This window comes from Chaetura pelagica, unplaced genomic scaffold, assembly GCF_000747805.2.
Source record: "Chaetura pelagica isolate M959 unplaced genomic scaffold, ChaPel_1.0 scaffold249, whole genome shotgun sequence".
Lineage (NCBI taxonomy): Eukaryota > Metazoa > Chordata > Aves > Apodiformes > Apodidae > Chaetura > Chaetura pelagica.
This window is the reverse complement of record NW_009954538.1, coordinates 1,241,613-1,264,803: the sequence shown is the minus strand read 5'-3', so window position 1 is coordinate 1,264,803 and position 23,191 is coordinate 1,241,613. Positions and strand designations below refer to the sequence as shown.

General features: G+C 45.1%; 1 protein-coding gene across 1 annotated transcript in view; it reads left to right on the top strand.

The window, feature by feature from the left end:
- Positions 1–5,163: 5,163 nt before the first annotated feature.
- The window catches only part of LIMK2 (LIM domain kinase 2), a 19,882-nt gene continuing 1,854 nt past the window's right edge, over positions 5,164–23,191 (top strand). Inside the window, exons 1-14 of the mRNA XM_010004818.1 lie at positions 5,164–5,265; positions 10,271–10,406; positions 11,684–11,793; positions 12,041–12,229; positions 12,653–12,758; positions 13,611–13,807; positions 14,451–14,637; positions 17,104–17,190; positions 17,893–18,024; positions 18,289–18,345; positions 18,529–18,594; positions 19,416–19,590; positions 21,136–21,191; positions 23,104–23,190. Coding sequence (XP_010003120.1) covers positions 5,213–5,265; positions 10,271–10,406; positions 11,684–11,793; positions 12,041–12,229; positions 12,653–12,758; positions 13,611–13,807; positions 14,451–14,637; positions 17,104–17,190; positions 17,893–18,024; positions 18,289–18,345; positions 18,529–18,594; positions 19,416–19,590; positions 21,136–21,191; positions 23,104–23,190 — 1,638 coding nt within the window. The 5' untranslated portion in view covers positions 5,164–5,212. The remainder of the gene's footprint in view (positions 5,266–10,270; positions 10,407–11,683; positions 11,794–12,040; positions 12,230–12,652; positions 12,759–13,610; positions 13,808–14,450; positions 14,638–17,103; positions 17,191–17,892; positions 18,025–18,288; positions 18,346–18,528; positions 18,595–19,415; positions 19,591–21,135; positions 21,192–23,103; position 23,191) is intronic.

The following is a 23,191-nucleotide window of genomic DNA, read 5'->3' as shown; positions in this document are numbered from 1 at the left end:
GACACACTATTAATTTGCCAGCTCTTGTGATGTGATTGTCTTACAAAGGTGTAACTTTTCTGTATTTAATGGCATATTTTGGGTGCTATAGAAATATTTTTTGATCAGCAAAACTTAGTGAATCACTTTGGTTCTTTTTTGATTCAGGAGCAGGGGAAGGCAAGTCAGGCACACTTGTATGAAGAGTGTGCTTGGCTAAACCTGTTTTGGGGTTGGAAGATAAACTCAATGACTGTGGGTGGTTTCTAAATCTTTTTTCTGTCATTGTTAGGATATTTACTAAACTTCATCTTATGCTTGAAAATAATTTCCATGGCTTAGCAATGATCAAGAAACTGGTCACCTAACAATCTCCTATCACTGTAGGTTTTCAGTCTCCCAGACTATGTCTGGAAGCACTGAATTACCCTTAGTGTTAGAAGCTTCTGCCTCCTATCTTCAGAAATTCCCCTTGTTGAAATTTAAATCCATTTTTTCTAATCAAGTTTGCAATGGACATGGAAAACAAGCATTTTCCCCCTTCTGTTAGTCAAGTAACCTTTTCCTGTTTGAAAGCAGCAATTGTGTCTTTCATCAGTCTGTCCTAAACTGAAGCAAGCCTGGCTCTAGCTTTTTCTCATAGACTATTTTTTAGACTTTGGATCACTTATTTTGGTTCAAACTGTTGGCATAGGCCTTGATTTTCCAGAATTGCTTCCTCCCCATGGACAAGAGGACAAATAGAGCTACAGTGACAGGATATGAAGCTCAAATGTACAAATGTTGACAAATAAAAATGTAAGCAGAGGTGTGGATGTTTGATGCCTTAAATCTTCCTTTAGCTTTTCAGCTACTAACACAGTCAGGCTTGTACACACAGCAGCTGAATTCGAGAGCAGAATTTGGTAACAGAAGGTAGCTGAATTATAGTAGAAGCAGGAAGACAAGAATCTCTTCTTCACAGTCTTCTCCAGTTTCTGGCAGTTAGAGAAAGCTAATGATGGGGCCTCAGAGGTGAGAGCTCTTTTCCACTAATCCTGCAGACTCCTGGGAATGTCTCTTTGATGGTGTACCCATCAGCATTGAAATTCACCAGCTTGCTATGGGAGAAATAGTTGCTAAGTGCCTGTTTGTATGCAGATCACCGTGACTGTTCAGGAGTTTAAAAATCCAAAGGAACAAAGAAACACTGTGCAGGTTGATGTGGCCACATTCCTCAAGGAAATCTATCAGCTACGGACACGGATGTAGACTCTTTATGTTTAAGGAGGAGTTGGGCATTCCAGTAAAAACTTTTTTTTTTTTTTTTTTTGATGACTTGCAGACTTGCACAGCTTGTCCTTGAGGGCATTGTTATCAGAGCATTATGATATCATGGTAATTAGAATTACTCACACAGCCCAGTGTGTGGTAGCCTTTCCACATGAGTGAGACAGGATCCTTCCCTGAGGTGTTTAGTGATCTGCACAGACTAAAAGCAGGAAGTTAGGAAGTGAGTGAAGATGCAGAGATCTGAGTGCTGGTCTTATTGCCATCTGTGCTGCATTTACAGATCAGAAGTCACTGCTTCTAAAACTATATCATCTACGAAGTTTCAATAGGTTGCATTTCTTTGGTTTACTTTTCAGCCTGCACATACTCAGGAGGTTTGCAGCCATTCAGGCAAGTATGGTGGAGATAAAAATTCTATTTCAATCCTCATGTTGTACTTAGTGGTGTTAGGTACAAAGAAAGCATCACTGTTAGTCAGAAGTTCTGCTGCTGCTTGGACAGTAATGGAGATGAGCTTCACTGCCCGTTTTAGTTTACTCAAGAGCTTTCACTCAGAGGTATGTGCGTATCAAAACAGTATTAGTTTCAGTAGCTGATGTCAGGAGCTGACTCTGTCTTTCAACAGCAGCAAAGCACGTGTTACATGTAAGTGCCCTGGAAATACAAGGAGGTGTTGGGATTGTACTGAAGTATTTGGAAAGCCTCCAAACTGCACCCATGCTGAAACAAAGGCTGGCTGCAGATTCTTCAGGCACAAAGCAGATTCCTCTTCCCCAGCTTATACCAGTCCCAAAAATACCCCAGTGCTTCTCTGTGCCAGCATAAATCTGTGTGTCTTGGGGCTGGTAGATATGCTGAGCAATGCACCTCTCTGTAGCCAGGCTGTTGGACATCATGGCCTATGTGACAGTGAGGGTGTCCAGGTGTGCAGCCTAACCCCAGCTGCTTTAGGATATTGATCACCTGAATATCACAGGAGCTGTGGGATGCGCTTTTGTGGGGATAAACCTGGATGTCTGAGACTCCATTTGCAATAAATTTCATGGGAAGTGTTCATCGAGGTTATGAGTTTGTTCCTTTTTATTTCCTAGTTATATTTTTCAGGCTTATTTCTGGCAAAAATTACTTATGCAATTCTAAGCCACAGTGAGGAAGGCAACCCCCTGTGATGGCTACATGTTTGTAGTGGAAATGCTGCCAGCATTTGTAGGAGAGAAGGTGCTCATATCTGACTTAAGTTGGTGAAAAAGAAATGTGCTGCAGTGCATTTTGGCCCTCAGAGATGATATCATTAAAATGCCATAGAAAAGGTCCCCCCCCACACACACCTGTTTATCACATTTTTGAAGGGCTGGTAGATATGCTGAGCAATGCACCTCTCTGTAGCCAGGCTGTTGGACATCATGGCCTATGTGACAGTGAGGGTGTCCAGGTGTGCAGCCTAACCCCAGCTGCTTTAGGATATTGATCACCTGAATATCACAGGAGCTGTGGGATGTGCTTTTGTGGGGATAAACCTGGATGTCTGAGACTCCATTTGCAATAAATTTCATGGGAAGTGTTCATCGAGGTTATGAGTTTGTTCCTTTTTATTTCCTAGTTATATTTTTCAGGCTTATTTCTGGCAAAAATTACTTATGCAATTCTAAGCCACAGTGAGGAAGGCAACCCCCTGTGATGGCTACATGTTTGTAGTGGAAATGCTGCCAGCATTTGTAGGAGAGAAGGTGCTCATATCTGACTTAAGTTGGTGAAAAAGAAATGTGCTGCAGTGCATTTTGGCCCTCAGAGATGATATCATTAAAATGCCATAGAAAAGGTCCCCCCCACACACACCTGTTTATCAGCATTTTTGAAGTACAGTCATTCTGGCAGGAATTCAGACCTAGAATGTACGAACACATTAACACCTTTTCCAGAGCCTTTTTGTGTTTTCAAAAAGGTCATAGAGACAATAAAAAAGACAAGAAGTAACAAGAGAATTTTGTGTAGGAAAAAGTAAATGGCTGCTGCTGGGGCTTGCTGCAAAAGCAAAATCATTTTGATAAGATGTTTCCTGTTTAAATAGACATTTGACTATGTGTCCTTCGGCCTTAAGGAAGTCTAAAACAAAATCCCTTCCCAGTTGCTTTGCTGTCTGGGTGGTTTTTATTACTTTGAAGTTGGGCTTTATCTGCTGGCTTCATTCACAGACTAGCTGGCTGCTTATCGCATCTGTGGATCAAATCTTCAAAGGTTTTGTCTGAAGCGCTGGGATTTATGAGGTCACGTGGAATCACCTTGGAGGGAGTTCAGCCCATGGCAGCAGAATTGTGGGGAAAAGCTTTTGTCTGTAGGTGATACTGGTCAGGGGAGGGGCTCTGCCATGCACTGGCGGTGTGTGTGTGTTGTGGGGTGGTGCTGATAGCCCGGGAAGCCTTGGATTGTGAGCGCTGGCCCAAGTTCAGCACGCAACATATAGAGAATGTGGGAGACCAGAGTGCATTCCTAGACACAGACTCACCGTGTTGCTGCTTCCAGTAGAGCTGTGTGAAATGTCAGAAGGAATTAGACCCGTGCTGGAACTGACAACCACATCGGGCTCTGCAGCATTAGGCTTCACTGCACTTTTACAGCCAGGCTTAGGAGTTGCACTGAATGGGGTGAAAATGAAGATTTTTAATTTATTTTTTTTTTTTTCAAAAAATTTGTTGTTTTTTAGAAGAAAAAAAAAAAAAAAAAAAAAAAAAAAAAAAAAAAAACAACAACAAAAAAAACCCCAAACCCAAAACCACAACCAAAAACAACGTAAAGGGCTGCCTGACTTTCTGCTTACTTCAACAGCAGCTGTCAGACCAGCAGCCAAGACTGCCTTGTCCCAGCCCCAAGCGTCCCTTGAACAATGTGCCAGCTGAGACGAGCATCTCCAGGAAAAGCACTTTGAGTACTCTTGCCTCTGGAACATAGCATGATTTTCAGGCTGTGTTCAGGCATGCCAGGCTTTGCTGACTGTACAAAAAATGGGAGGACTCAGTGCAGCAGCATATGTTTGTTGCATTTATGAGTGTCTTGCAAACAGCTTTAGCTGATTAGGCCACTAGAGATCATGCTTGGCTTCAGAGCAAGCAAAATGATATAACTACATGTGCTGCAAGCAGGAGAGAGTACTTGTCTGTGCTGATTTATGTCTCAGCTTCCACTCAGGATATGAAGATTAGGTTAAATTATTGCAATGATCTCTGTTAAAACAGTGTTGGAAAGAAAGTGATTTTTCCTTGGATGAAGCACACTGAGTTACCTCCTGCAAGAGGATGAACAGATTGTAGGCACTGTGACAGTAGTATAACCCTGCTCACTGAGAGATTTCGGAAGGTATGTAGTAAATCTTAATTTGATGTGTCTCGCTGTCTTTGGCAGTCTGTGCCTTCCTTATCTTCATCAGAATGTGCCACTGCAGCAAGGAACAGTTACACGTTTATGCCCATGGTAATAGCTGCTATCTTTCAGCACTTCCTAATGCAGCCCCTCTTTGGATCAAAGCTCCGCCCCTCGAGAAGAAGTAGAGCTTATTCAACCTCAGCAGCCACACGCTGTCCTCCTGCAATGGCTCCTCCTCCCCTCCCACCCTTGGGTGGAACCAGAGAAGGGAAAACTTGACAATAGTTAGCAGGCAGCAGAGCTCGCAAGAACTATTGCAGAAGCATGTCCAGCTAGCCCGGTGGGCAGCTCTTCTGTCCTTCCCAAGGGTGCTGCTGTTGCTGAGTGCAGGAGAAGATGGTGATATTCATGGGAGCCAGGAAAAATCCGAAAAGCAATGAGCAGCCGCGAGACCTGGCGTTCCTTGGGCAGCTTCAAAGAGAGGTGAAGTGTCTGAATCAGCGCAAGAGTAAATGAGCACTGGCTGCTGCCATGTTGGCAGAACAGAGCTGTTCAGAGGCAGTTGGACAAGTTTGTGGCTGAGCCGGTTTATCCAGTGTTGAAGATGGGAAGTTACTTGTCTGCCCCAGCTTACTTCACTCCCAAGGATCCCTTTCGGTAAGTGTTGTGCAGGTTTAGCAGTGGATCTTTAAAGTGTTGTTTCCCTCTGTGATGGTGTCCTAAGTAGTTATTGTGCAAGCCAGGAAGAATGAGGTGCAGTGCCTGTGTGCTGGGAACAGCTGGCCTCAAACTGGGATCCTGTTTTCTGAGGAGGAGACAGGGAAGGTTCTTATTACCAGCCTCTCTGCAGCTCTCTGGTATGAGGGAACAGCACCTGTGTTGTGAGGCAGTGTCTGCATAGCCCAGGCAAGCCAGCTCGCTTCCAGAGCAATCTACACACGCCACTTCACCCTGTGCCCCTGTGCTTTGCTCCACTGCCAGAGGAATGAGGTTGCTAAGGTTGCTGTTGCTTCTGTCTCTTCCAAAGCTGCTTGTGCTTGGGCACGGGGCAGGGTGAGGCAGGTAAGGCGTGCTGATCTGAGCTCAAGAAGGTGAGGCACTGCAGTGAGGCAGGGCTTAATGTTTGAGAAAAGGAATCAGATACTTTGTAGGTAACTAGAGACAAGCAGCACGCTTCCCCTAACATGGAAAGGATTCTTTTCCTGTGATATTTTTGTTAATATTAACAACCATTCGTGGTCTAATGAAACAAACGAGGCTTGAGAAAGGTGAAAGCTACAGAATAAGGCTTTGATTGCGTTACATCTCCGTAGCGAAAATTTTTAGTGGGGGTGAACATAGCCAGGATGGTGACTGATGCTGATGTGCTGATACAGTGAATGGATGGGGAAAGGCAAGGCTTGCAGTTTCATTGTCTCCCTCCTATTCCCCTCCACTCAGATTTGCTCAGTATTGATCCTGTTCCTGCAAACACACTGTTGTACTGATTTGGGAGGAAGGAGTCTTTGTGAAAACAATCCAGGGTAGGAATAAATACTGCTGTGCAATTGCTAAGCTTCTTTAGGCTACTTTCTGAAACAGCATCTGCCTTCAGAAGAAGGAAAGTGAGCAGGCTTTCATTGTAGTATTTGTAGGGCATCATGCTAAGCCATAGATACACCTTCTCCTAATTGTGTGGAAATGGTTTTGCATAATCAGAGCTTAAACACTGTATTCTAGTACTTAGTCTGTCTTCTAGCATTTCTTCCTTGTCTGGTGTCTCTTCTCTAGCCAACCCACACCCTTCTGCTAAGTTGGGGTGAGAAGCCTTTGGGGTAGCTACAGGCTGGGTTATGTTTTATTCTGCAGCTCTGTCTGCGTGACTGTCCTCTCCCCTGCTCTGCCTGCAGAATTGGAACCACAGCTTTTTCGAGCCTGTCTAGCGTTAACTGATCTAGCCTGACAGTGTGTGTGGGGGGTGGATTTTATTAATGAGCCCTTCTCAAAGGAATCTGTCTCCTCTGTGCCAGGGAAGTCTTTGCTTCCATGAGGGTATTGGCTTTCATTTAGATGTAAAAGAGATGCCACATCAATTGAATCTCCATCTCGATGAAAACCAGGCTGGTTACCTGTTGTGACCTGATCCTCCTACCACCCCCCACAAAACCAAGTATCCATCAAGCAGCAATCTGTGAACCCTTTCTGCACTTGCTGTGCTACAGAACATCAGGGCTGAACACTGCACCCAGATGCTGCCTGGAGCTCCTGGAGGATGGCTATGGGAGGCAGATTAATTTATTCTTTATAAGCAAGGCTGGAAAGTGAAGAATCATAAAGCATGGGACTGTATAATCAGAGCAGGGCTCTGCAGCTCTGCAAATGGTGGCTGGGCAGCAAGAAGAAGCACATCGAGTATGGCTGTTACCAGTCCTCCAAGAAACTTGATTACCATGCTTTGTTACTCTGTAATAAGAATAGCAAATAATGGAGGAGATTAGTGGTTTCTAATCTATAAAAGACAGAGGAGCAAGAAGTCTTCCTTTCTTTTGGTTGTGGTTACTGACAGATTAGGTTGCTTAATACCTCTAGAAGTGGTTGTATTCCTGTCTCAGCTGCTGTGAGCCCTGGCAATCAATAGCATTGATGCAATGGCACATGCTCTGGTGAGGAGGGGAAGGAAGGAGTGGTAACTCTTGTATCTTCTGTGATAAAATTCTGACAGCTCTTCAATGAGAGGCATGTGGAGCAATCATGTGGCACCTTTATCATTAGGGTGAAACTGTTGAAACAGTCTTAAAACTATACCTGTGGGCTGTCAGTTTTCCATGCCTGCCAGAGCTAAAGCCTTTTTCTACATTCCAGAATGTGTGGTAAGTAACAGCAGGTGCTGCTTGGCAGTGTGGGCCAAGTGTATCCTCTTACTGGCCAGTTAGACCCTTTAGCAGCATCTGGCCTCTCTGGGGCTGGTTGCTTTGTTCCTGTTGCCTCACTGCCCAGGGTGGGGTTCTGAGCCTTAAGCTGTAGACTTGTCCTGCCCAGATTTGTTTAACTGCATAGCAAAGAACTGACTGCTTGCTGGCTCCACCCCCTTACCTTTATTTTGCTATGGGTGTGTTGCAAATTAGATACCATTGCTTATTTCCGGATGGAAGCAAACTAATCAAAGTAAGGTTGGAATCAAACCATGAATAAGTAGGGGAAAGGCAAAGGGAAGGCAAGTGTACGTGATCCTCTGGAGTCTATCTAAACAGGGCTGCTGTTGTCTTACTCTTACAGAAATTTTATATTTTTTTAGGGAGAAAAATGAGTGGTTGAAGGTGAAATTGAAGAGGGGTGAGGAAGGGAAGGTGTTGTGCTTAAAAAAAGTTAAATATATAAAATAACCGACCTGATTGGAGAGAACTTGGAGAGAAAGCAAGTCTTAAAGTCCTAGTGGAGCAGTCTCCAGTGTTGCTGTCTGTATCCCAGGCGCAGGTCTGGTCACAGCTCCCTGTTTGAAGATGTAATCACTCCTGGAGCACACACTGGTACAGGCATGCAGGCAGAAGTTGGATAAGTCTGAGGGATCTGATTTGCCCATGCTGAGCCAGATGTTCCTGCCACAAGGTGATAGAAATCTTTGCTGTTAGTCTCCACTTGCTCTTTTCTCCCACTCACCTACTTGATCATCCAGCATGGGGTATTTACTGCAAATGAAAGCCAAAGGCCAGTGGTTGAAGGCAGAATTCATTGCAATGCCCTCTAGGTCTCTTGCATACCATGAACAGGGTGTAACCATCACAGTGCCCCAAGGCTGAAGCTGTAATGATGCAGGTACCACGAATAGCAATGTTAAATTACTGCTCCCTCTGCCTCAGACAAAATTGGCAGAGCTTGTTGCACGTGCTAGAGTTCTTTCCTGTCACTGAGGAAAAGAAGGGGGGGAGCAGCAGGATTTGAAGCTCTCCAGCTGGGAGAACAAACACTACAAAAGCCACGTACACTAGAAGGAGTAACTTTCCTGAGGGAAGGATATGGCACTAACTACCTCATGAAGTGTGTTTTCCCCTAAAACCATACACTGCTTACAAGCAACTTCACCTTGCTGCTTTGCAGTCTCTTGAGATGGAGCAAATAACTCTCCATGTTGGAGCACGACCAGCTTAACATATCATCACGCTGGTTACATGCTGATGGAGTTTCCAAGGAATGTCTTTGGCACAAACACACTTTTGGGAAGATTGTGAAAGGTGAAGTCAACAGTAGCTCCCATCTTAGACCTGGGAGCATGTAAAAAGTGCACCTCCACTGCCACAAACTGACTTGAGTGCATTTGGGGCTGTGGAGAAGCCTGTGGTCCAGGAAGGCACATGCCCACCTAAACCCCCACCCTGGTGCAATTGGTTCCCCACCAGTGTGGTAATGGGCAATTTTTGAGGTAAGGGACAGGACAAACTCTTCTTTCCACCTTTGGGAAAGGCATTGATGGCATACATGGCATTGATCCTTGAGATGCTTCTTTGAACTAGTTATTGGTGACTAACCTGCCTTGGATTTTGCACTTAGAAAAGGCCAATACCAGACTCATTTTTCTTTTCAAGTCTGAGAACGTGCTGCCCAGGGCTAATGGAATAGTCTTTGGTGATGCAACTGTGCTCTCTGTGTCTTATCTCTCCATCAGTCACACCTTCACGTTGCAGATGTTAAACTCCCTTGCCCAGTGCATCCTGCTGAGGCAGGAGTATTTTGTCTTCAGGATGCCTGAAGATCTGGGTTCTGCTTGTTGCTTGTGATTTGTTACAATAATACCTGCTATAGAACTGCTGCATTATTTATTTTTTTTCTATTTTTTTAAGGGATGTTGTTTCTTGGAGAGGTGTAGATAGAGGATTAATAAAGGTTGCTTGTTGAAATTGAAACTGGCACTAATAGGTAAAATATATTGAGACTCCATGAAATTCAAGAAACAGTTTGTGGTTTTTTTGGTTGATCGGCTGGGGTTTTTTTCCTCATGTGCTGTCATCAGCAGAAGGAAAGGAAGAGGAGCTGGTGGGGAGAGGTGGAAGACTTTCATTACAGTTAATTGGTGGATGCAGTATTTGGAGCTCAAAGGATGAACTGCTTTGAAAACTGCCCCTCAAATGCTGCAGTTGACCTTTTGGGAGAGAGGTCTACTTACAGAAGAATATAAAGTCTTTCCACAAAGGGTGGTGCAAAACTGGCTTTGTGTTTCATAGTGAAGTGGATCTAGCCTCCTCTTCCCTTTTCCTAAAGTGGCTGAGGAGATGGGTGCTCTGGCACAATGGTGTGATGCTATAGGAACACTGAAAAGGAAAATAACTGAGCTGTCTGTGTGCTGGGAAACTCTGCAGTGGAAAACTTGTGTCCAGGAAGAGGAAGAAAGCAGAAGAGCAAAATTTAAAAGGCAGAATTTATAAACTTACTGATGGATTTGTGTTACACTTTGGAAGCTTGTCTTTTTCCTTTGTATTGGTTGATACCACCTCTCCTTAAAACCCTTGGATTTGGTGCTAATTCTCTGCTGAAAAAGCATTGCAAAATTGGGAGGTTTAGTACATCCATAGCTAGAAGAGCTGGTGGTGAGCTTCTGTTGCACATCTGTTTTCTCCATGTGGAAGAGGAGCTTTTCCATTGATCTGTGACTTGTTGCCAACCAGAGCCTTGTTCCTTTGTTTCCTTCAAGGTGCTCTGAATGTCAGGATCCCCTCACTAACTGGTACTATGAGAAAGATGGAAAGTTGTACTGTCACAAAGACTACTGGGGGAAGTTTGGGGAATCCTGCCATGGCTGCTCTCTGCTGATGACTGGACCTGTGATGGTAAGGACTCTAAAGACAGGTCATGCCTGTCTCCAGCTCCTTGAACTCAGTTGGGAGTTGCCCTAGCTATTCAGATAACCAAATAAACTGAAGGTAATTGTTTCTTTGCTACTCTAATCTCTAATCAGAGATTAGAAAGGAACCTTATGTGCACATCTTCGAGATAAGAGACTAATTTTGAATGGGGGTAACTCTTAAAGGAGAGAGTTGTGAGGATCTGAAGCATATGAACAAAGAAAGTAAGGTGCTGAAATGCACAGGCATGAGAAAGAGGAAGGTGGTTAAGGGGACATGGTTCAGTTTCTGTAGCACAGGGCCTCTGTGTCTCCATGGGGTGATTTTCCACTGTGCTGCAGAGTCAAACCTCTCAGCTCAGGATAAGCAGCAGGTTCTGGCTTGGGGAAGGTTACCATTCACGTCCCACATGGACTGTGGCCAGAGTGATTTTCTGGCTGATGGTGTCTTGAAGTAGTTTTAGCTCCCATTTCTTTGCAACACTGAACACTGCCTGCACAATATGGGGCTCACCTAAACGTTACCCTTCTTGTCACAGCCTTGCAAATATTTAACCTTTAAAACTGTCAAGAATGAAACACAACCATTGTTTTTCCTAAAGAAAAGCAGCATGGTACTCAGTAATATGATTGCTACCTCAAAGGGAATAATGAGGAAAGTGCAGACAATTTCTCATTCCCTGCAGAAGTCTTTGCAAAATACCATTGGTAAGGAAAGTTCTTATAAGGAAAACAGAAAAAGAGATCCATGCATAAAAGTATTCTTTAAAGGTATTTTGTTGTCTCAATCTCAGCTCGCTGTTGTGTTTTTTTTTCCTGTCAGCTGGCGGTAAAGTACCTGAATTTGTGCATTGCCTGTCTGCCAAAAAAAAAAAAAAAGCTCTTTCAGCTTTATTAATTCAGGCGTAAAGTTAGTTATCTTGCCAAGAGCAACCAAACAGGAAGGTTTAATATCTTGTTTACTAGTCTGCAGCAGACTATTAACTATTTTGGATAGCTGAGCAGCTGCCAAATATAGCAGAGGTTCCTGGGACACAAGCGTCGCTTTGCACGTTGACATACTTGTTTCAGAGAAGTTTTGTGAACAAGGTACCAAGGATGGGGTTCAGGAAACGTATGGTTCAGAATGGGGCTAATTTAACTTTCAGGTATAAAACTGCCACTTTGTGATCTAACTTAGTGTATTAATTTGAGAAGAAGGCAGTAGCTGCCTCTGCTGATGGATTTTGGCCCTGCTAAGCGACTCCCCTTTCTGTCTTGTAGGTGGCTGGTGAATACAAGTATCACCCCGAGTGCTTTGCTTGTATGAGCTGCAAAGTGATCATTGAAGATGGGGACACTTATGCTCTGGTGCAACATTCCACTCTCTACTGGTAAGAGGGAGCTGCCTGCTTTGCCACAGAGCTGCTCCCTGCTGGGTGTCTAAGCTGTGTTGAGCTGGCTCAGTGCGGTTCAGCTGAATGCGACACTAAGGAATGCCAGGAAACTGCCTTTTGAGGGAGGGAGGAAAGGAGTATGCACTAAAAATGATAGCTTGTGGTCAGTGAGTGAACTTTAGAAGTGTGATTTTGGCAGGCAGGGATACGACACTGCCATCATGACTTTCTTCTCTTCTTTTAGTGGAAAATGCCATAACCAGATTGTGCTGACACCGATGATAGAAAAACACTCCACCGAGTCTCTGCGTGAGCAGCTGCCTTATACACTGACCCTCATCTCCATGCCAGCAGCTACTGATGGCAAGAGGGGGTTCTCCGTGTCTGTTGAAGGTGGCTGCTCCAGCTATGCCACTGGTGTCCAGGTGAAAGAGTGAGTATGACAAGGTTGTGTGCAAGGTATATGTCTGTGCAGAGGGAGCTGGTAAAAATTCCACGGTGCTGCTGCCCTGTCAGCTGCTCTATCAGCTGGAGGGATCTGTCTCAGCACAAGGACATATGTTGGTTTATAGCCATTTGTGTTTGTCTCCATTTGGCTCTTGTGATGACCTTAATTGATAACTTTATTTCCGAGTGCTGACTCCTTCACTGAACAGAAAACATTTGGTGAATTATAATGGACTAACAATTTTTGCTATTGGGCAAATGAAGAGCTCTCCCCAGACCAGTTCAACATTTGGTCTAATGGTAGCTCCCTGTGTTGGTAGATTAGTATTTTTCAGAGTGCTGATATGAAAGGATGCATCAGAGATCAAATGGGTTTTTTATAATTTTGGGCTGTAATTCCCATGTTTAGAGTTAACAGGATGCACATCAGCCCAGATGTCCGAAATGCCATCCATCCTGCTGATCGTATCCTGGAGATCAATGGAGCTCCTATTCGTACGTTACAGGTGGAGGAGGTGGGTAGAGTTCTGTTTTGAAGCCTCCTTCTCATCTGCCTTCCTACAGCTTTTCTCTTTCATGGCACTTGTTCTCACACCCTACACACAGTGTGTATACACCCGTTGTACTCATACTGATGGTAGGAATAAATATGAAGACAAGCTTTGCTACCCCTTCCAGCTGAAGAGGAAAGTGTAACAGATGGAAACACAATTAGGATGCAGTTCTGATTTTGTGGCAAGCATGAAGGGAGGTGAAAAGAAAACTGTACATCTGTGTACAGAGGACAGAGAGGCTGTGTGGACTTCTCATGTATTTCTAGTGAAGTCCACTATTCTGATCCTTTTAGAGGCTACTGCTAATAGACAAAGGCTCTGCTGAGTCTCCCACTGCAAAAAATGTATCTGATGTCTGTATTTACAAGTAAATGCCTTATACAGAGATCAGGTGATGCTGCAAGAGTGTAGCAAGACCACCATTACCTTCATTATGCAAGGGTTTTACTGTTGGTGCTGAGGAGAACATTAGGAGCACAGCAGATGGATAAATCTCCATGTTCCTTTTTGCAAAGCTGTTTTTTTGCAGCACAGTTCAGGATGGCAGCTTGTGAAGTTTTTAGATTTTTCTCGGAGGAAAAGGAAAAGTGTTTGGTCATTTGTAGCTGACCAGAAAGAAGAGGATTTGGGTAGCATGAGGAACTGTGTTGCTAGCTTCATTTGTCTGGTAGAGAGCTGTGGTGCATGTCACTAAACCACAGCTATGGATTGATCTCACAGAACTCCTGAGGGACATTCTGCTGTTTCTCCTCTATCTCCTGTCCTTTGTGTTCCTTCTGCCTGTTCTCATCCTGTCCTTTGGTTTGGTGGCAGGTGGAGGACTTGATTCGCAAGACAAGCCAGACGCTTCAGCTGCTGATCGAGCACGACCCCGTCTCACAGCGCTTGGACCGGCTTCGTTTGGACTCCCGACTTCCCACTCACATAAAGCCACCCATCTCCCCACGCTCCCTCTCTCCTCTGGACATCAAGGAGAACCTGGAAGGAACGCTCCGGCGGCGCTCCCTCAGGTAAAGGCTTGGAAGCCTCTGCCCTAGCTTGTCTTTGCCCTGTGCTACCTGGCTGGGCTGTTCTGTGCCTGGGCCCTGCGATTGCAGATTCTGCTGTTGCCAGGTACTCTCTCCTTTCCCTTTCAGGATGGCAAACTGCCCTTAATGAAAATAAGGAGCTCTACATTTAACATAGAAAAGCTGCCAAGTTTTTCAGTTAGAAAATGTAAAGGTCAGATTTTTACCAGCCTTTAATGGGTGGGGAAGAACGTGTCCTTAAGGGGAATATGGCTGAGACCTGGGATTTGGGAGCAATCTTATCTTCCTAGACTGGGGTACTCAGCTTCTCAGTTAGTAATTTACCGGTATTTTAGTCTTTGTTTGGAGATAGCAGGTGCTGCATCTTCACACTTCCTCCCCCTGTTTGCAGAGCTCCATCTCTGGCTCAAAGTGCTCCTGCAGGGGTGGTGTTGGGCAGCTCTGACTTGGAAGCTACCCTAGGTTTGTAAAGAGCTTCCATGGTTCTGGGAGAGCACCTGGCTTTTGAAATATGAAGAGAACTGAAGCAGATCTAGAAGCGAGTCCCTTAGGAGCTGAGGATGGCACGTTAGATCAAAAGTTTCCTAGCAGCTTCCCTGATCTTCCTGTCTTCTTTGTTTCCTAGGCGAAGTAACAGCATTTCTAAGTCTCCTGGCCCCAGTTCTCCAAAGGAACCTCTCCTTCTGAGCCGTGACATCAGTCGTTCTGAATCCCTACGTTCCTCTTCTAGCTGCTCCCAGCAAATTTTCCGGCCCTGTGACTTAATCCATGGTGAAGTACTAGGAAAAGGATTTTTTGGACAAGCAATCAAGGTGAGAGAGGTCCCTAAACAATCATTGTTTACTTTGATTACAGCACGGTCTGCCTATCTCATGATCCTTTTCCGCTGTCTTGGTGGCCTTTGCCCTGCTGATAGTGATCTGTCTTGGAACTCACCTGGTTTGCTCAGTGAGATCCATTTCTCTGTTCCATGCCCTGAGCATGAGTGTCTCTGGCTGCAGGTGATTTTGACTTTGTCCCCTTTGAATGTTGACCTTGGCCATACATACTCATCTCCTGAGTTAGATTTAGAGCTCCATAGTACCTGTGTCACAGCAACCACCTGGATGAGGTGGGGAGAATGAGGAATAAATTACGCTTCTCTAACAAGCATCTTTCTTAAGAAGAGGTGCCTTCATCTCCCCAGTACAGCATTTCTCATCCACCCTTACTGTGGCATGCTTGGGGGTTTGCCAGGCTCATGTAGTGACCATCTCTGAACCCCCAGCAGAGCCTAAATGGCTTGTCAGTGTGGTGGTAATGGTCAGGTCTTGCATGACTTTCACAATTAAAATCTCCATTAACAGCAATTCTCTTGTATGTCTTCACGGGGAGTGCTTCAGCATCTCCTGTCCTGGCATCCCTGACAGCATCAAAGGATTAGCTTCCCCTGCCTTACCAAGGTGCTGTGAGCTCCTCAGTGCAGTGTAGCACTCAACTCCTCAGGCTGCCATCCACCATGTGTGATAGGACTTCTCTCCTTACACCTGTATAAACTTCAGGCATCCAGCCGCCATATTCATCTCATGCTTCCATGGGAGGTGGTGAGCCAGTACTACAAGTCCAATGCTTTTGATCCATACTAATGAGCATATTTCTCTTCTCCTCTGCTCATAGAGAAATAACAGGTCCAGGTAAGCAGAACCTTTCCTCTGTCGCATGCTTTTGTCATCTGCGTCCCCACAGTTAATGGCACAAAGGCGTTTCTTTTCTGCTCCAAGTACCCCATAGCCATCCCGTTCTGGTGCATGCTCTGGGAGTTTTAATTGCCCTCTTAGAGTTTCATGATGACACTTGTATCAGTTTTGCTGGTATGTCAGCTTAAGAATTCCACTTAGCCTTGTCTTGTCTTTGCCTCTTCACTTCCCTCTACCGTTGGGTATTAGATATCCCTGGCTTTCATGTCCCTGGCTGAAATGTCTAGTGTTCCCTGGCTCGCTACTGTATATGGATGCTTGATTTCAGATGGGAGCAGAAGAGAATTATACTCTTGCTTCTGTTGTGTTATTCCATGCAATTGTATTCCACCTATATCAGCCTTGCTGTGTCCCATGGTTCCAAACAGAACTAGTGTTTGCAAGAGCTCATAAGCTTCCTAAATGCTATAATTGGGTCTTGTGTTCTGGATTGCAGTTCTGGAGGTTTTCCAAAAGGCCTTTTATTTTAAAGGGTATGAAGCACAAAAGTGACACCTTTCTTGAGCTTTAGATTGTCTGTTTTTAATGCAACAAGTATTGTATTTGGTCAAAATAGCTCCCTTCTATTCCTACAGAAGGTGGTTATTTACTTACTTGGAAATCTTAGGAAGACTGAGCTGTCCAAGTTAAACAACTGAAGGAGAAAGGATTTCTAGGAAAACCTGCTCATCAGAATTTAGACCCTTTCTACTCACTCACGCAAGCAAGGCAGAGCCGTTTAAAAGAAACCTCTAGAACACAGCAAAATGCCAGGAACTAGTTGGATACAGGCAAACAGCTCTTCAGGAACTGGAAATTCTTTCCATGTTAAGATCCAGGAACTTTAATATTTGATGTTTATGGGAGATTTCTGTGTGTTAGCCATCATTCTGGGATATTCCTTGCAGGTAGCAATGCACTGCTCCCAAGGAGCATGGTAAAACAACTGCTTGCTGCCTTAACTGAACAGCCTGTATGTCCCAGTTCTACTTGCACATGAGTAAGTTTGAAAAACTCTACAGAAGCCATCAGGCTTCAGAGTCCCCATATAACCAAAGCATGTAGTAATGTAGTTTTGGGTGGTTTGGTTTGGTTTCTGATGCAAGGGAACATTGATTCCTCTGCTGATACAGAGTGTAGTTATTGGGTATGGTGTACAAAATGTCAGCATCATGCTGGGCCAATATTTTCTGTAAGGAAAACTGAGGCATGCGCAATTATGGAGCTGATGCCTTCAGAGGCTTTGACAGACTGTGTGCATGCTCAGCCCTACACTACCTAAAAGGGAGACTTCAGCTCTGGTTCTTGGGATGCTGTTGATTTCTTGGTATGTTCCTCTGTCAGCTTTGGGTAGCTGCTGTTTTGCATACAGAATCTTTGCTGAATCCTGGGAGGAGAAATTTTTTGCAGTTTTCTAGAGATCCCTGGTCTCTGAATTTTCTCCCATCTATATTCCTCTCTGGATGGATGGGGATGTTACCCTCTCTTTCAGAAGAGTTGCAAGAGCATTAGAGCTATGTATTCTTGAACCTTGCCTGTAGTTGTGGTGTCTGTTTCCACCAGGTGACTCACAAAGCAACAGGAAAGGTGATGGTGATGAAGGAGCTGATTCGCTGTGATGAGGAAACACAGAAGACTTTCTTGACAGAGGTAGGAGCAAGATTTCATAAAGCTTCTGAGCCAGCAGTGTGGTGGAACTCTCTTCCATCTTCTCCAGAGAGACAGTGAACACACCAGCAACCTGGCAAGAATCAAGGCACTGAGGAGGGAGACATCACACGGGGAAAAGCTGACACAAACTGAACGTTTGCTGCAGTGAAGTGTGACTCACTCATACTGAGCAATAAACGTGGCTTCAGCTCCCAGTTCATTAATTTTTCAATTACAAAAAGCAGTCTGAGTTTTAGACAAATTAAGCTGTGCAAGGATTTATCCCTTGAGCCTTGTGCATAAATACAAGTGGCGAAGGCCAATATCAGTAAGATATTTGAGACTCCTACCGTATTTAAGATGAATTATGTTCTTGGTGGCTGCCTAAGGCAGCTCCATGAACACCTGACACTGCTGTGCAGCCCTGACACATGCAGTACTGACCAGATAGCTGCCCTGGAGAGCTCCTGTCTCTTAAAAGCCATCAAAACTCAAGGGTGTGCTTCTTGAAAGTTAAGATCAGTTTAATTGCACAGTGTGAAAATGAAGAGGCAACAGTTGATTGACTGCCTTAAGGTTGGGGTTTGAGCGTACTCAGTGATCCCTGGAGGGGACCTCCAGCATTGGAGTGCTTGTCACCACAGAGCAGATCTGCCAGGACTTGTTCCATTCTCTTTGGGGCGGGATGTCTCTGTTTCCCAGGTGAAAGTGATGCGCAGTCTGGATCACCCCAATGTGCTGAAGTTCATTGGTGTACTGTACAAGGACAAGAAGCTGAATCTCCTCACAGAGTACATTGAGGGAGGCACCCTGAAGGACTTCCTCCGCAACGCAGTGAGTAGGGAAGCCTGGCAGGCTTCCACTCAACAAGGTTGACTGTTGTTTATTGTATCAGCCTTATGGGGCTTTTTGTCAGTCTTCTCCTTCGGAGCTGTGTGGAAAAGGCTTCTTTGCTGTGGGTGGCCTGAGGCAGGAAGTGCCTTTTTCCTGGGGCTGTATGATCTTTCTCTGATGGCTACAAGAGTCCCTGTTGCAGAGCAATTGCTGTCACCAGCTGAGTGGTAAGTAGTCCCTGACCATTGCGGACTTGTCTTTCAGGACCCGTTTCCCTGGCAGCAGAAGGTCAGCTTTGCCAAAGGAATTGCCTCTGGAATGGTGAGTTGGACTGTCCCTTCATCACAGAGCAAACCTTCAGGGTTAGCTGCTTCAGCAGGGTGATGTATGAGGGGTGTTGTGGATGCTCCCTGACCATTAGCAACTGGTTGTTGAGGTTGGTAAATGTGAAGGGACATAGTCACCTGAGAACCCCTAACACCACATTTTCTCCCTCTGTTCCAGGCTTACTTGCACTCCATGTGCATCATTCACAGAGACCTGAATTCACACAATTGCCTAATCAAGTTGGTGAGCTACACCTCTCCCTGCAGCATGCTGCTCCCCTCCCTGTCATCTACCTCCTTTGGTTTTCTCCACATGATGTTCCCTCTTCTGTCAGGGTGGATCTGATTTCAGAGAGGCTTTTAGTGCCCTAAACAAGGGAGATTCATCTTCACATAGGATTTTCCAGACTGATGTAGCTTTCACTGTTTCTTGTTTCTGTTGTCTAACCCCCTTTCCTGTGGTAGCATCTCCTATTCACAACTGTTGTTAAGAGAGTTAGTACAGCTCTGTTTTTTATCTCAACTATGATATGTTCTCTACTGCTGCTTCTATTCTTTTAACCACTTGGTGACTCTCTTTAATTGGCACTCAGTATTCAGACAAGTGTGTAGGTGTGTGCAAATGTGTGTGCTCTTTTTTTAAATGCTAGGTCACAAGATTTTTCCGTAGCTTCAACTTCCTCAAGCCTTGCCTTTGTTTGTATGAGATGAACATGTAAGCTTCAAATGACCCAGGGTGAAAGTCCAAGTTAGCTTCCAGCCAAGGAGAAGAATAGGAATGTCTGAAAGGAAAGGTCCAGGTTTGCTCTGGCAAGTGTAGCCCAATTGATGAGATGAGTGTTAGAGATCACACAGGAAATAAGACAGTAAAGAGAGGAAATTATTACTTGGGATCGTGAATTGGAAGTCTTACACCTGCCTAGGCAGCTTGCTACACTCTTCTAGCTGCAGGAAATCTTGGTAGTTGCCCTTACAGTGTAGTTGGTAGTAAACAGGAATTGCAGCCTCTTGGCTCCTGGACGGAGCTGAGAGGAATCAGCAGCTCGTACTGACTCCTGTGTGCAGGACAGGACGGTGGTGGTGGCTGACTTTGGTCTGTCTCGACTGATTGTGGAGGAAAGAAAAAAGCCCACTTTGGAGAAGCCATCAGCCAAGAAACGAACCCTACGCAAGAGTGACAGGAAGAAGCGCTACACGGTGGTTGGCAACCCCTACTGGATGGCCCCAGAGATGCTGAATGGTGAGATACCGATACCAGGGTGAGGGTGAGGAGAGGAGGTGCAGGGATGATGGGATTACTGAAAGCTGCTGGGCCCTAGGAACAATCAAACCTATTAGAGCCTGTGGTTTTAGACCTGCTAACATGCAAGCTTATTTATACACACAGGTACCCTAGCTGCACTTCTCTTGCAGTACCTGAGCTGATAAGCCTTTGTGCCAGCTGAGGTAATCATAGAATGTTAGGGGTTGGAAGGGACCTCTAGAGATCATCTAATCCAACCCCAATGCCAGAGCAGGATCACCTAGGGCAGGTCACACAGAAATGCATACTGATGAGTTTTGAAAGTCTCCAGAGAAGAAGACTCCACATGATGTTTTGGGCTTCATTAACAGTATTCTTCATGAGGGCAACAGACTAAACTTGCTATGATTCAGTAACAAGGAAGACAAAAGAAGCCTGAAATAAGACTGAACCTGAGATCAATTTCTGTTATAGCCTCATGCTTTGGAACTGCCCCTTGAGACAGGGCATTGTTAAACTACAGGGTAAAGCTTATGTGTGCTGTTGTGTAGATCCAGGGAAAAGCCAGCTGCTGCCAGGTTTGCTGAAGCCTCAGGAGTGGGGTGGGACTTGTCCAAGTACAAGGAAATCTGATTTTTGGCATGCAGCCCTCAATTGCATTAAGGATGAACTGTGTCCCTTAGAGGAAAAACTGAGCCTGCAGGAGTTGGTGAGGGTGAAATACAATGGATACAGTTTCCTCCTAATGAGTAGGTCTGTCTGACCAGGTTGGGCAGTTTGGCTGGCTATGGTATCAGAATTGTCCAACATAGTCCACCAGGGAAGGGAGTACTTGGCTCCTCTCCCCCATCTCATTTCTTCTCCATGTTGCTTTCTTGTGTGCTGTTCAGTTTTCCTTCTCTCAAGGCTTACAGGCCCTTCTGGAGTCTGAGGCAGCTCCTCAGAGCCTGTCTCAGTCCTGGCACTTGTCAGGAGAACAGCATGAGTGCAGTCTGACATCACCTCTGAGAGCAAGGCTGTTTACCAGATACTGGCTGAGGAGGGGTGTGTCTGTAAGCCGATAATGGCATGCTGGAGCCAGTCTGCTTTCCCAGATGGAAAGTGCTGCTAGTGTGTAATTTATTATCCCTGCAGTCACTGCAGTAAGGACTGGGCACTTGCTGGCTGCTGGGGAAGCTGAGCACTGACTCAGTGCACTGTAGAGATGCATTAGAACAGCAGTTGATGAGAATGGGCAGAAGCCTTCCATAGCTATCCCTAGCATTTGCTCAGACCTCTCATACACAAGTCTTCTGTGTGTTGTCCTTTAATCCCCCAGCAGAAGAAAGAAGCAGGGTTAAAATATGGGATGGCAGTGTATAGGAAGATGCAGTTGCTTTACATCTTGGGACAACTGACCCTGCTCAGATTTAAGCTTTCCTTTGTCTTCTGTTTTAAACCCTGTCAAGGAGCAGGCTTAGATATGCTTTGGAATGGGAACTCCTGGAATAGCTGGATGGGGAACTGTCTTTCACAGAACTGAATGTCTTGTGTTTCTTGCAGGACAGAGCTACGATGAGACAGTGGACATCTTTTCATTTGGAATTGTTCTCTGTGAGGTAAGACCAGGACATTACATAGCATCTTTAATGGATTTCTTCCCCATTGCCATCTCCTTGCATAGTGTATCAGCCAGTTCTCTGTGCCTTGAGTGTGCAGCCTGTGACCTAACAGCACTAGTGTGCAGTCTGTGACTAACAAGCTTACCCTGCCTCTGTTCCTTTAAGGAAGGTAACTATCTTGTAACTTTTTGGTCCTGGAGAGAGTTTCTTCCTGGACTGAAAGAAATACAGAGGTTCCTCCTGGACTGAGAGAATCTTTACAAAAGTCCTTTGAGTTCTGATTGAAACTAGACATATTCCCTAAAACTGTGATACTTTTTTTGTTCTCTAATGCCTCATTAAAAGAACAATAAGCTGTATAATCTCAGCAAATTCAGGGCCTCCTCTGTGGAGGGCACTTCAAAGGAAAAATTGAAACCTCTTTGCAGGTCGATTAATGAAGCTTGCACCCTAAGTCTGTTGGCTTAGTTTATCTCTGATCCAATGCACAGTCTTACCATCCTGTCAGGCTCTTCCATCTGCAGAACAAAGAAAACCACTCAAAAGCTGGAGATATTTTCAGCTTAAAAGGTGTGTAAGACAGTGGAAAAAGAGATGAAAGGTGAGGTGTTCTGTGTACAGACAGTGCAGCAGTTACAGGAACACCAGGAGAGACTAGCACAGCTTCATCTTCAAAGTTTTGATTATGAGGACAAAAAGATATCTGTGCATAACTCTTTGTGGCCTCATCTGCAGTTCTGTTTACACTGGGCCCTCCTCTCAGAGAACACTGTGGTTGTGAGTGATAGATTTAGGAACTTGAAAAATCTGTGTGCATGATTGAACCAACTGTTTCATCTAGAGAAAACACAAAGGAGTAGTAGCATACGAACATTTTCCTTGTTAGCAAAATAAAGATGTTAAAAAAAGAAATTACACACTCAGATAAGAAAATTACCCTGCCAAAATACATAATGGGCGTTCCACTGTCTGGTTTCAGGATGTGGTTGTCCTGCTGAGTTACTGGCATAGAAAAGCCTGGGTGGTTATAAATAACAGCCATTTTGTGACACCCAATGAGGCTTTAAACCTAATACTCTTCCCCATGTGAGAGTCTGAATTGATATTGACCTTATCTGAGTCCAGATCACCCCAAAGCTCTCTGCTGTCAGTTCCTTCCCTCTTACTACACTTGGAAGTCCCCTACTGCTGGAGGGGGTGAGTGCACCTTAGTGGGGTGGGTGGGGAGCACTGGGACTTAGGAGTGCTGGGGCAGGGCTTCTCTCTGTTCCACCTAGCCCTTTCCACTACCAGCTCTCACCTGACATGTCCTAGGCACTGGTTATGGTTGTTCTCTCCACCCTTGCCCTTTGGCTGTGGGTAGGGCTGAATCTGCCAGTAACAGAACAGCTCAGAATTTGTGATGCTATTGACTTCACAGGATTGTTTAGGACAGGCTCTGTAGACAGAGGAGCTTTGCTGGTGGTGTGGTCAAATTGTGTGAGAGGAAAGAGATGGGATGGTGATGCAGGTAGTGGTGATTACCTGCAATCAAGCGGGGCTGCATCATCCCCAGCAGCATCTAAAGCACAGTAGCTGACCCTGCAGTGAGACACTGGTGAGCTCTCTGGGAGGTGCATGTCATCCTGTATCTTCTAGCAGGGACACCCTGGGGAGAAAGAAAAGGCATCTGGGCCTTACTTCACAATAGGAGCCCCACACCAGGTCTTGGAAGTTTCATGTGAAGTTTGTCTGGTTTATTCCCACGTGCAACCAGCCTGATAGGAAAGGAGGAACAGTGTTTCTGTTCTTTCCCTTTCACCCTGCTACACTGAAGGAGCCTCTGCCCAATGCTGAAGCTCCCTGTTTGCTCCCTGTTTGCACTCTGGAACTGTTGCTGTGCTTGAGTGCTCCTCTCATTTTTCCCTAGATCATAGGCCAGGTTTATGCTGACCCCGACTGTCTCCCACGCACACTGGATTTTGGCCTTAATGTCAAGCTGTTCTGGGAGAAGTTTG